Source organism: Pristis pectinata, chromosome 7 (assembly GCF_009764475.1).
Source record: "Pristis pectinata isolate sPriPec2 chromosome 7, sPriPec2.1.pri, whole genome shotgun sequence".
Taxonomy (NCBI): domain Eukaryota; kingdom Metazoa; phylum Chordata; class Chondrichthyes; order Rhinopristiformes; family Pristidae; genus Pristis; species Pristis pectinata.
The window spans coordinates 59,802,714-59,816,054 of NC_067411.1; the positions used below are offsets into that span (position 1 = coordinate 59,802,714).

At 37.6% G+C, this 13,341-nt stretch overlaps 1 protein-coding gene across 3 annotated transcripts in view; it reads right to left on the minus strand.

Moving 5' to 3' along the window:
* Positions 1-13,341, minus strand: part of LOC127572373 (tudor domain-containing protein 7-like) — a 107,116-nt gene that overhangs the window by 76,250 nt on the left and 17,525 nt on the right. For all 3 annotated transcript variants that reach the window (XM_052019558.1, XM_052019557.1, XM_052019556.1), the window contains exons 3-4: positions 12,191-12,338; positions 6,026-6,239 (exon numbers count right to left, since the gene is read on the minus strand). In XM_052019558.1, the coding sequence (XP_051875518.1) occupies positions 6,026-6,239; positions 12,191-12,338 (362 nt within the window). The remainder of the gene's footprint in view (positions 1-6,025; positions 6,240-12,190; positions 12,339-13,341) is intronic.

Genomic DNA, 13,341 nt, shown 5'->3' on the forward strand with positions numbered 1-13,341 from the left:
ATGATTAGTTGTGATCGTGCCAAATGACAGAGCAGGCTCCAGGAGCTGAATGACAGAGGAGGCTCCAGGAGCCGAATGTCCAATTCCTGCTCCTAACTTCTATGTTTGTATGTGAAATACATGGTTTTGTAATTACTTTTCCTCATCTTTTTAAGTTACTTGCATTATTCAGTCCATAGGAACAAATTAGTTTTGAGAACACACACGTGCACCTTAGGCTTACTAACACTTTATTTTAAAAAAAAGGGGGGAAATGGCACTTGGGTTGCTCTCACTTGGGTCAGAAGCCTGATATCACAAAATTCTTTACACTTTCCAAAATAATACATATATTTTTAGAAGAATTGCATGATAAAAAGACAACCAAGATTCATCTGATTCATATCATACCTTCCCTGTAGATGGAAGAATAGTAAACATGGAATTGCTGCCTAGTTACAGCAATTCCTCCCAATCAATAAAGACAGATAGATAAGGAAAAAAAAATCACAATAACTTTGAGAATCAAAGTTCCAAAGTCATTTGCTCCTCCCAAGCACATTACAGATTGCTAATGCACTGTTCCCAAATTGTCATTTTCTGAAAGAAAACTTCCGTAGACTCTAACCCTTCTCATAGCAGAGTTAGAGTCTAAAGTACAGACATGGACAATTCACTCACTAAATATTGATTCTGCTGATTAGTTTTGAGTTTACCCACCTTCAAACATAGCCTGTGTACTCTGGTTCTACCATTCTGGAAAAAAATAAAAAATCTCATCATGGTTGATATTACTATTCCCTTGAAATGCCTAAACCCAGTAATTATATCAACTTGCTCTTTGCCACCAAGAACATGCTCAATTTACAGCTTCCATTTTGTCATCTACCAGCTGCTCTCTTCTGTAATATGTAAATAGTAGCCATAGCTTTTTTGTACTGCATCAATTTTTTTTAAACAGTTTAATCAACTTATTAATCTTGGTTAAATATCATCCTCAACAATAAAATCAGACACTAAGAACTCATGTAATTTGTCTGCCACATCAAGATTCTCTTCTCATAGCAGGGTTAGAGTCTACAGTACAGAAGGCTTCAATAGCAGAGTATTCCAGTGTTAATCCTCACTTGAGCCTCTTCAAAGAGCCCTTTCTGATAATCAGCACAATTTTCTGTCTTTCTGCCTTCACATACAACCTCCCCCCAAAAAAAGCTATTTGCCTCAACTACTTTGTGGAAGCATTCTCCAAATTCTCGCCAATCTTTTGGGCAAAGACGATTTCCACCAATTCCTATATTGGATTTATTTGTGGCTACTTTATTTTTGAGACCATTAATTATCTGCCATAAGGCAGAAGTATTCTCTATCAAATCAAATACACAAAAATGTTAAAGCACTTTAGTTCCTTTCTTGGGGGGGTAGGGGATGTGGTGGGTGGGGTGGGGATAGAACTGAAATGAAAAGCAAGACAAATAATAAACAGAGAAATATGTTCATAAGATTTTTAAGGACTTCTAGAATGTCACCCATCAGTTCCTTTTCAATCTAGTACCTTTTTCAAGGATCATTATTATGGATCTTTTTTGCGCTTGCACCACTGTCTTTTTATGGTTTGGAGACAAAAACCATGTCTAGTACTCCAATTATGGCTTCTTTCCAGGTTTTAAAATTCTCTCTCTGCTTTTCAATTTCATCCATCTTGGAAACAACCCAGTTATTTTTGTATGGCCCCATTTACTTCCATTACATAATAAGATCTACACCTCCTAAAACCTTGTTTTTTTTCTAATCTTTTTAGATCATTAGCCAAAGAGCATTTGGCCAAGTTATTCTTATCAAGTATCCCACCACGTACAAATATTAAAATTAGTTTGCCCACCACAAGTGCATTAATCTCATCCTGTACTTTGTTGTATTTTCTTTTATCACTTTCCAACTTGGAAATACTTGTTATCACTGAATCGAAGACACTGTTAAGTATCAATAGTCACCCCAGTGCCACTCTATCAACCATTATTTCCTACCTTTTGTCGATCTGGATAGTTGCCCTGAAACCTTAAGTTTTTATTTTGGAGTCAGCATAAGTTTACCATTGATCCTACCAAAAATCTTAGGCAAATCTAGATATATCAAAGCCACAACATCACTCTTACCACCACTTTGATACTCCTTCAAAGAGTTCAATAAGGTTGGTTAATTATGACCTAACAGTTTGATGTTTGTGTTAACTACTCATATGTTTGCTTTAAAATATGCCCAGCAGGTCAGGCATCATCCTTGGGAAGAGAAATGGAATTAATACTTCATCAAGATGATAGTTCTGAAGAAAAGGTTATTTTTTCTCTCACTTTATCTCTCTCTGCAGATACTGCCTGAGCTCTTGAGATTTTAACAATTTTGTGCTTTGATTTCAGATTTTCAACATCTGCTTTGTGTTTCCTTAACTACTATCCCTGTTTGCTGTCTGCCAGAGTTTTGGTTAATTTCTTTCTGTAATGTATTTTAAGCAGCAGGTAACAGGTGCCATTAAGTATTCCATTATCATCCAAGTTTGATTGGTTTACCAATTAGTTTTTGCCCTTTTATCTTAAATATCTTTATACATCTTCTAATATCATACCAACCTTGTTAGTCTCCCTGATAAATATCCAAGACACTATTCAATATTCTTCCATTTTGATGTGTAATTGCTTAGCCCTTAGTGACCTTATCCTTGTTTTGCTATTTTTGTGCCTTAAATGTACCTTTATATATTATTTTAATTTTGCAGTTTTTCTTGCTCTTGCACTTCTTTAAATACCATTATTGATCTATTGCATCATGTATATATTTTCTTCAACTTAACCCTCATCTTTCTATGTCCAAGGTATTTTGCAAATACAATTCTTTTTCAGCTGAGATATAATGATCCCAAATTCCAATGAACATTCTTAATGATCTGCCAATCCTAATCCATTCTGATCAGTCATATTCTTTAGATTTACCTTCCCTCCATTCATTCTCAAAATTTGCCCTCCCCTCCTCCAGATTATTCTCAATCGTGACTGAAAGCCTCATGCTATAATTATTATCACCTTGAAGTTTCACTGGCATTATTTCTCTTATCTGCTCTCAGGCCATAATATTTTTACAAGCAGGAAGAAGAATCCAGAATAATGTCACATCTACCCTCACTGCTAGCACTTTACTTGGTGACAGCTGAATACTCATTGGATTAATATCCCATGTCATTTATATATTTCAAAGTAGTGTCCACCTATCTCTTTCTCTTCAGGGTAATCAGTTGATCTGCTGATCTACAGAATACCCTGATCAGTATAATTATGCTTGAAGCACAAAATAATAGGAGAAAACAACAACTTTGAGTAGAGAACAGACTTGATAGACTTCTATACTAAACAGTGGTTATAACTTATTCATTTTCTCCAATGTATTCCCCCACTTATATGTTGGTGCACAGTTGCAAAAGAAAAAAAAGTTGCTCTATATATTCTAAAAATAATAAATGTTTTGAGTCGAAGAAAAATACAACTGTTTTCAAAAACAAAAACATAGATATGATCGAAAAGAACTGAAGCAATTATTTCCTTCCAGCAAATTTCCAGTGAAGGTCACCAGAGAGCAAATCAAGAACGTGAGCAATAAATCCTTCTCCTAACCACATACTTTAATATGGAAGCCAATTGTAACACCTTTGTGCCTCAGTTAGATCAGCTCGCTCAGCAAAGAATAGAGATTACGTGTAGAACATAAGTGATATAGTTAATTTACCCAAGCAGCAAGTCTAAGACACTAGCCATTGACAATTTTGAATTTTGTCCAAAGTCTACTTTTGTCAAAGTTCAAAAATCATAAAGGAGAAAATGCTTGGGTAGCTGAAAGGTCTGAAGGTGGATAAATCACCTGGACTGGATGGACTACACCCTGTTAGTAGTGATCTTTCAAGAATCACTAGAGTCAGGAAGGATTCCAGAGATAAAAACCAACAGAAGGCAACTAAAAAAGCAAAAGATGGAATATGAAGGTAAGCTAGCCAATAATATAAAAGAGGATACCAGAAGTTTTTTTCCAGGTTGATCAAGAGTAAAAGAGGCGAGAGTGAACATTAGACCACTGGAAAATGATGCTGGCGAAGTAGTAATAAGGAATAAGGAAATGGCGGATGAACTGATTAAGTATTTTTCGTCAGTCTTCACTGTGGAAGACACCAGCAACGTGCCAAAAATTCAAGAGAGTCAGGTGATAGAAGTGAGTGTAGTCACTATTACCAAGGAGAAAATGCTTGGGTAGCTGAAAGGTCTGAAGGTGGATAAGTCACCTGGACTGGATGGACTACACCCCAGCATTCTGAAAGAGGTAGCTGAAGAGATTATGGAGGCATTAGTAGTGATCTTTCGAGAATGGTTCCAGAGGACTGGTAAAAAATCCCAAATGTCACTCTACTTTTTCCACAGGGAGGGAGGCAAAGGCAGGAAATTATAGGCCAGTTAGCCTGAATTCAGTGGTTGGTAAGATGTTTATCATTAAGGACGAGGTATCGGGGTACATGATAAAATAGGCCGAAGTCAGCATGGTTTCCTTAAGGGGAGATCTTGCATGACAAGTCTGTTGGAATTCTTTGAGGAAGTAACAGGCAGGACAGTCAAGGGAGAGTCAGTGCATGTTGTTGACTTGGATTTTCAGAAGGCCTTTGACAAGGTGCCACACGAGGCTGCTAAACAAGATAGGAGCCCATGGTATTACAGGAAAAATACTAGCATGCATAGAAGATTGGCTGCCTGGCAGAAGGCAAAGAGTGGGAATAAAGGGGGCCTTTTCAGGCTGGCTGCCAGTGACTAGTGGTGTTCTACAGGGACTGGTGTTGGCTCTGCTATTTTTCACGTTAAATGTTAATTGTCAGGATGATGGAATTGATGGCTTTGTGGCCAAGTTTGCAGATGATACAAAGATACGTGGAGGGGCAGGTACTGTTGAGGAAGCAGGGAGTCTGCAGAAGGACTTTGACAAATTGGAAGAATGGGCAAAGAAGTGGCAGATGGAATACAGTATAGGGAAGTGTATGGTCATGCACTTTGGTAGAAGGAATAAAAGTGTAGACTATCTTCTAAATGGGGAGAGAATTCAGAAATCAGACGTGCAAAGGGACTTGGGAGTCCTAGTGCAGGATTTCCTAAAGGTTAACTTGCAGGTTGAGTTGGTAGTAAGAAAGGAAAATGCAATGTTAGCATTCATTTCGAGAGGACTAGAATATAAAAGCAAGAGTGTAATGCTGAGGCTTTATAAGGTGTTGGTCACACCACATATGGAATATTGTGAGTAGTTTTGAGCCCCAGATTCTCCAGATGCTAGAATCTGCAGCAACACACACACACACACAAAGTGCTGGAGGAACTCAGCAGGTCAGGCAGCATCTATGGAGGGAAATAAATAGTCAACGTTTCTTCAAGACCCTTTCCCTCCATAGACGATGCCTGACCTGTTGAGTTCCTCCAGCACGGTCTGTGTGTGTGGTGTGTGTGGTGTGTGTGGTGTGTGTGGTGTGTGTGTGTCTGAGGAAGAATGTGCTGGCATTGGAGAGGGTCCAGAGGAGATTTACAAGAATGATCCCAGGGATGAAAGGGTGAATATATGAGAAGTATTTGATGGTTCTGGGCTTGTACTGGAGTTTAGAAGGATGAGAGGGGATCTCATTGAAACCTACCAAATATTGAAAGGCCTGGTTAGAGTGGACATGGAGAGGATGTTTCCAGTAGTGCAAGAGTCTATGACTAGAGGGCACAGCCTCAGAATTAAAGGACATCCCTTTAAAACACAGATGAAGGGAAATTTCTTTAGCCAGAGGATGGTGAATCTGTGGAACTCATTGCCACAGACGGCTGTGGAGACCAAGTCATTGAATGTACTTAAAGTGGAGGTTGATAGGTTTTTGATTAGTAAGGGTGTCAAAGGTTACGGGGAGAAGGCAGGAGAATGGGGTTGAGAGGGAAAAATAAATCAACCATGATGGAATGGCAGAGCAGACTCGAATTCTGCTCCTAGGTCTTACCTATTGACTGCAACAGACAGAGGTTTACGAATTGAAGCATCTTTAGGTGCACTAGCTGGTGCGTGTACTTTTGAATCTGAAAGCACCTCTCTTCCCAAGCCAGTCTTTGTTCCTTGAATGCTTCCTCTTCCTCTTGTAACACTATTTGTCCTCCGGGTCCCCTTTCCTGGCTGGTTAGAGCAATCTGGTTGTCTTAAAGTTTCCTTAGGTTTTCCTGAGGAAAATACAAGGGCAAAAAGATATTTATGGATCTTAATTAGACAAACATATTATATGAATCACAATTATATAAAGAAAATTATAATCAATGTAATATCCAGATGTAAATGAGGTCACAATGTCAATATTATATTCAGTAGAAGATCAGTAAATCAATAACTTCAAAAATGAGAGACTTTATCCCATTACTCCTTCTTCAAAATAATAACTCAATTATATTTAAGTATGATGCACATCCATCTATATAGTTTTATTAGGAGGGCTCACTAGACGAAACAGTTTGTGAAGATGCATGAAATTACCAGATATAGCCTGGTAATTCATTACAATTTGAATCTTTTATCCAGGACCTCAACTAGCACCAAGTCTTTTAAAATACATGTTATGAACTCTTTGTTTATAACATTTCCAAAATACTAAAACTATAATGAAGGACACAACATAGAAAAGGAAACAAACAGCATACATTCATTTTTTGGGAGATTAATTAAGTACAAAAGTTAGTTGTCAAAATAGGAATCAAGTTCTGAACTAAAATGAGGACAATCAAAATGAATAACATTAATGCTACCAGATTAAACTACGATAGGTAAATAAATTTTCCTCAAACATCACATCAAATCATCTGCCATCAAAACAGGAATAAACACAAACACCAAGAGAGTCTAATTGGCAGGAAGAATAAAGTAGTACAAGGGGAAAAAAACATTCAACAATGAAGGAGAGCGCGACATGGTTTGAAAGACAGAATCTTCTATCTACCAGATGGAAGTTCCTGCAAGCCATTTACACTTCAACGTGCAACAATTTCATTCAAAAATAGCCAATAGTTGAAATGAAGCAGCCATGTTTAAAAGCTGATCAAGGCCGACAGTAGCAACAATTACAGAAAAGCTCAAAATCAATGAAAAGCCATAAACAAATGGCTTAACAATTTTAAAAAGGGAATTTCACAGAATTACAAAATACATTTATTAACAGCCTAACCCTGATGCTTGTCACGATTTTCACCACTGCAAGTTCTAAAACCCAGCAAGTTGGAAGGAAAGAAACTAACCTGCATTTATAAGGTGCTTTTCCCAACATCCAGAGAGCCCAAAAATTGTGACACTCCCAGCGAAATACATTTGAAATACTTTTGTAAAAGGCAAATGTGGTAAATAATACTATGCAGGAATTATTCCACATCCACCAAGATAAATTTATATTAATCTGCTTTTGGTTGTTTTTGTCAAAAGAAATTTGTTGTTCATGGCATTGGAGAACTTCCCTGTTATCCTTTGAACAGTCACACCAATCAATCAGAGAATGATGGGAAACAGATCTCTGCAGCATACCTTATAGCACACATAAGAAAACAAGTCTGCAGTGATACAACCATGTCATAGCATAATACACAAATTGAAATTCTTTTTTGTTTCTTTTAAAGGGCAAATGAAGTAAATTGTGTGTAGATTTCTTAAAAACCCTCTTAAACCTCACAATATCACAGTCCAGATCCTGGATCCATTCAAACTTGGTATAGAAGAAATAAATTTACCCTCAAACTAGGAATTATCAAAGCTTAAACATTATTTAACATCTATAATGGATCTCCAAACAAATTTTAAAACTGAAAGAGGACAAAGGACATTCAAACCCAAGTTAAAGATTGGACAAAGCCCTCTTCAAACATTTGAGTGGGTCAATGAAATTTGATTACAGGCCACTGTCTAAACAGTTCACCGTGTACAAATTTAAGGACTTCAAAATTATCCCAAAAGAGATAAATACTCATGGCAAATGTAGGCATCGAGCCAGCAAATATTACTCATCACACTGCATGCATTATTAAGTGAGTTCTTGCAAACAGGAAATCTGTAGGTTTTCTAAAAGAGAAAGGCCATCTGCAACGTAAATTAGTATCAAGTAAATAATGGGTCTAGTTTTGTGGATTGAGGTAACTGAAGGAAGCTAACTGTGAGAACTACAGACTCTTTCATAGGTAGAACAAGATCTGCCATTTATGCAAGGCTTGCATGTTCCTGATGCATGGACTCAAGGTTCTCAATATAAACCTAAACATTGTTTTTCCATTGAGTCCTGGGTCAGTGATTTCAAGAGTCACTGAGGATGCTGCAATTTTTCCCCTCAATGATCCTTGAATATTTTCATCTGCTCATCTCTATTCCATGCTCTGTCCCGAAAGTGCTCGTTTCAGGAGTCTAGTGTTGACCATGCAACCAATATGGCCACTCAAGAAAGCCAAGTGAATACAATTAAGGCATCAATACTGGGATGTTAGTTTGGGAGAGGACAATTACATTATTTAGCTTATTCTTCCGGTAAATTTGGAGGCTTTTCCCAAAGGCGAGTAGGCCTAGTCTCAGAAGCAGATAAGAGGGTAGGGACCACTGCTACATGGTAGACCATGAGTTATGTGGCACATCTCGAGGTCATAAGCAAAAGCTGCATCTGACTTTGCCAAGAGATGACACCTGAGATTCAGGTAGTGGTCAACATTTTCCTTCATTGTGGAGGGCAGTGTTGTGCAGCAGATACTTATTGGCATAACAAGGCCTCAGGAGCAGGCAGTATCCCCAATGAAGTTCTAAAACTCGATTGCAAACAATTTCAGTCATGAACCCACAATCTCATTACCCACATCTGGGAACTCAGAAGCCTAAATGTAACCATCTTCAAAGGAGTTTAGCCCAAATGTGGTAACCACAGGCTAAAACTTTAAAGGAGTGGAAAGTAACATCATGCCATTCCACTTATACCAAAAGACCTTCTCCATGAAAATATGAAAGAAGATAGGCATCCAAAATGAAAATATTTTCAAACAAAATGAAAGGCATACTAATGGCATATGGGTGGTGGTAAAATTTCACAATCTGAAAATGCTGGAAATGCTCAGCAGATCAGGCAGGATCTATGGATTAATGTTTCGGGTTGAAGAACCTTCATCAGATTCTGGAATATTGATCCTGCTTCTTTCCACAAATGCTGCCTGACCTGTTGAGTATTAAAAGCATTTTCTGTTTTTATTTCAGATTTCCAGTATCTGGTTTTTTCCCCCAAAAAATTCCACGATTTGGAATGACCCAAATCAAAAGGGATACACAATGAAAAGGAGTTAATTACATATTCTACATCAAATAAACAGAAGTTGAGAACTACAGCTGATCTCAGTAAACCATGAGCTGGGGAAGACAACAAAGAAAATTGAATGCAACATTCCAATTCAGAAATGCCCTCCAACAAAAAGCAAAGCTGTCATAAATGTTATGCATCCAGAATGCTTTCACAAAATGATTAGCTGCATTGAATATTATATTACAATTGATCCAAGTAAAACCAGTAATATCCACATAAAGTCCCAACTGAGCTGAAAACAAAGTTTGCAAAAGAACCAAAGAGCAGAAAAGGATAATAGCCAAAGAAAATATTAGTTATGTGTCCTTCGGTGCTTCTATCTCAGCTATCTTTCTGGGCTTGGCTTCATCCCATCTGGTATCTATACTATTGCTGAAAATGGCATCTTTCTCCTTTAGTTTTAAATCAACATTCAGCTTGAGCCCAGACTTTCTGGTCCCATCCACTGCTCTGTGGAAATGATGTGTACTCTTTGTAATCTGTTAAGTCTACTGCTCCTTTGCATCCTCGGTAGATCTCAATCTGTTTCCTGCTGAACCATATCTTGGCTTGTTCCAAGATCAAAATGTTGTAATTTCAGAGAAAAAAATCAACAGCATTGGCATTTTTCAGCAAACTTAATCTGGAAATCGATCTTGAAGTTTCAAGAGATATCTTCACCTTTGCCAATATTTAAAATGAAAAAAAGATGCAATGTCTACCTTTTGGCCTCAGAGTAAACCAAGTTGTGCTTCATGAAAAACAGAGAAAACCAATAAAAGGTGCAAAGGTGGACACAGGATATGATAGTTGGGTCTGCGAAAAAAATTATCTTCATGAGGCTTTGGGGAAAAAAAAGCTAAGCTAAAGCTGAAAGCTGACAAATGCATCAATCTTTTAGGGAAGGAAAAAACACCAGGAGTGAAGCAATGCCCGGAAAAGTCACTCATTGAATTCTTCCTTTAACTCATTGACCAGTTAACCTTGTTTCCTGTTTACACCCATGGTCACCCCAGTTCAAGTTACCCTCAAGATTCAAGTTACTTTATTGTCATTCATCCATGCTATAAAAACACATGGCAGAACAAAATGTTGTTTCCCCCGGACTCTCACAACAGAGGACATACAATAAACACAAACAAAAAACAAAAACAAAAAAAATTGTGCAAATACAAATAGTGCAAAAAACGGTATATACAAAATACAAATTTAGTGCAGATTTAGTGCAAAACCGAGTTGGACAAAGAGAAATACAAGGCTCAGTATGTTGTACTAATTGTCTAAACATGTTCAGCAGCAGCCAAAGTTCTTATACGCCGTTGTGCAAACCAGGGCTTTTGATGTGGCATTTGTCTACCAGGGTATTCAGAAGCCTGACAGCCCGGGGGAAAAAACTGTCGTGCAACCTAGTAGTTCTGGCCTGGTTGCTCTGGTACCACTTGCCAGACGGCAGTGGGACAGATAGGTCATGGGAGGGATGAGAAGGGTCGTCTATGATTCTGTAAACCTTACATGTACATCCTGTATTGTAAATATCCGAGATGGAGGGAAGAGGTGCTCCAATGATCTTTCTTGCTGTACTCGCAATTCTCTGCAAAGACTTATGGTCAGAGATGTTACAGTTACCGTACCAGGCAGAGATGCAGCCAGTCAGGACACTCTCAATGGTAGAATGTGGTGAGGGTGGGGGAGGGCAGGTTTGCTCTTTTCAGCCGCCATAAAAAGTGGAGACGATGCTGTGCCTTCTTGGCGAGGGAGGAGATGTTAGTTGACCAGGATGGGTCGTCTGCTATATGTATTCCCATAGAACTTATAACAGCTCTATACGCCCTACTAGCTTAACAAGCTTCTTTTATCTCCTTCTGAGATCTGACAAAGGATCTTCAACCTGAAATATCAGCTGTTTCTCTTCCCACAGATGCAGCATGACCTGCTGAGTCTTTCCAGCATTTTCTGTACTTATTTCAGATTCCCAGCATTTTTTTTTGATTATCCAATATAATAAATTCTTTCATTCCTTACAAATCAGAGTTACAGCAACCCCAAGATCACTGTTGAGAAATGATGAATATCAGTACTCAGAGACAAGCCATAATAAAACAAAAAGAGGGAAGAAAAACTATTTTGTAGGAAGCTGCTTCCGATACGTAACAAATGGTAGCAGCTCTAGTTCAAGATGGCAAGCTGACAGCATTTGGGTCCAAACGCTGTGTAGCAAAAACACCAACAAAGAGGAGCATTAGCAGCTATACATGGATATCGGAAATTCACAACCTGTGGCAAGAAGTTTACAGCAGAAATTCATTAACAATCTCAACAGCAAATTACCTGAAAAACCTCAGGAAAATAAATGAGATGCAACAGTAACTTTGAACACTTTGGGACATCCTCAACTTGGGAAAAATACTTTGTAAATGCAAGTTCATTTGCTTCTGTGCCATAAACAACAAATTCCAGTTTTAAGCAGTGATCAAAGTCCTTTGGGTTGGATCATCATCCATCTGTGGCATGCAGCAACAGATAATTTTAAAACCTGGCCTCAACACAATCAAAATTAAATTTTCTAAACCCACAACAGGTATACATTTGGATTAAAAATATTTAAATCTATGTTTCCATGAAACGTACATATTGGATTATCTTTCTTAATGAATGGGTTTTCACAATCGAAAGGCAACTTTGGTCATTGTATTACTGGAAAGTTCCTGTTAAGATCCCAAGATGGAATTAGTGCGGTCAAATGTCTTAAATATCTTCAAAAACCTTGATTCAAACTACGTGGAGCAATTTTCACTCACTAAAAAGTTAAAATAACTGACGTTGACTTACCTACTTGAGTAGCAGGTAAGGCACGTTTTAATCGTAACTGGGAATTTACCAGTGTTTGCCCACCATGTCTCTTCTTAGGACTTCTCTGACGAGCTACTAGTTTTGCAATATGTGCAATCTCATTGTTTATTGTAGCAAAGCAAACCATCTGTGGATAAAATACAAAAAAGGTTTTAGCAGACTCTCTTAATGATTTGCTTAATGCTTCCAGAAATAAAACCAAAAGTGTGCCCATACTTTCTACAAATATTTTGAATCTAGCATTCCCATATACATCTAGTTAGCATGAGTCAACATCCTCCCTACCATCTATTCATTCCTATGCCCATACTTGCATTAGAAACTGCTCTTGTAATACAGAAATACATTTTGCGTGTTCAAGATCCTTTGTGGAACTTCACCCCAAACTGCAACTGTTAAAGAAGCCATATAATTATCATTTATTGTTATACAGGTTAATAGGCAACGATAATCCAACTACTTAAAGTGAGCACCCTTCCTAAAATCTATTACAGGTATATCACAGTTGCAGCTAATGCTTCCATTTATTTAATGTAGCACTTACTGGTGATAAACTTGGTCAGACATTATGACTGACTAAACATTTAACTTAAGTTATTGAGGGAATTTAATTTGTTATTTTCCTTCTCATTTTGACTTTATCCAACTCCCTTCTCCTGAAAGATTCATTGCTGGGGTATCATTCCACAGTGATGGATGCTCTTCAGTATTTCACTCATGCTATTTTACACACAAACCTACCAAACAAAACATCTATAAGCTATTGTAATGGAGATAGCTTGCAGCCAGATCTGTTGTTGTCTGCTTTAAGTTACTGATACCAAACTAGATTATTTGCTGTAGCACTCTAATCAAGATCATTTAACTCAGCACAGACTTGACACACCAATACTTGAACTTTCCTACCCCACATAGTTTAGCCCGCTACTACCTTAATCAACTTACCCATTAGAAAACCTTATAAAATAATATCCAATCATTTCTAAAAGACATCTAGGAAGATTTTAATCTCAAAAGGAAAACTATGAAAGTAGCAACTGACTAACTTGTAACCATAAGTTAATTCTAACTCAGATCTAGACCTATCCACCTTACATATTCTAAGAAGGACTAAAAAAGATTAAATCAAT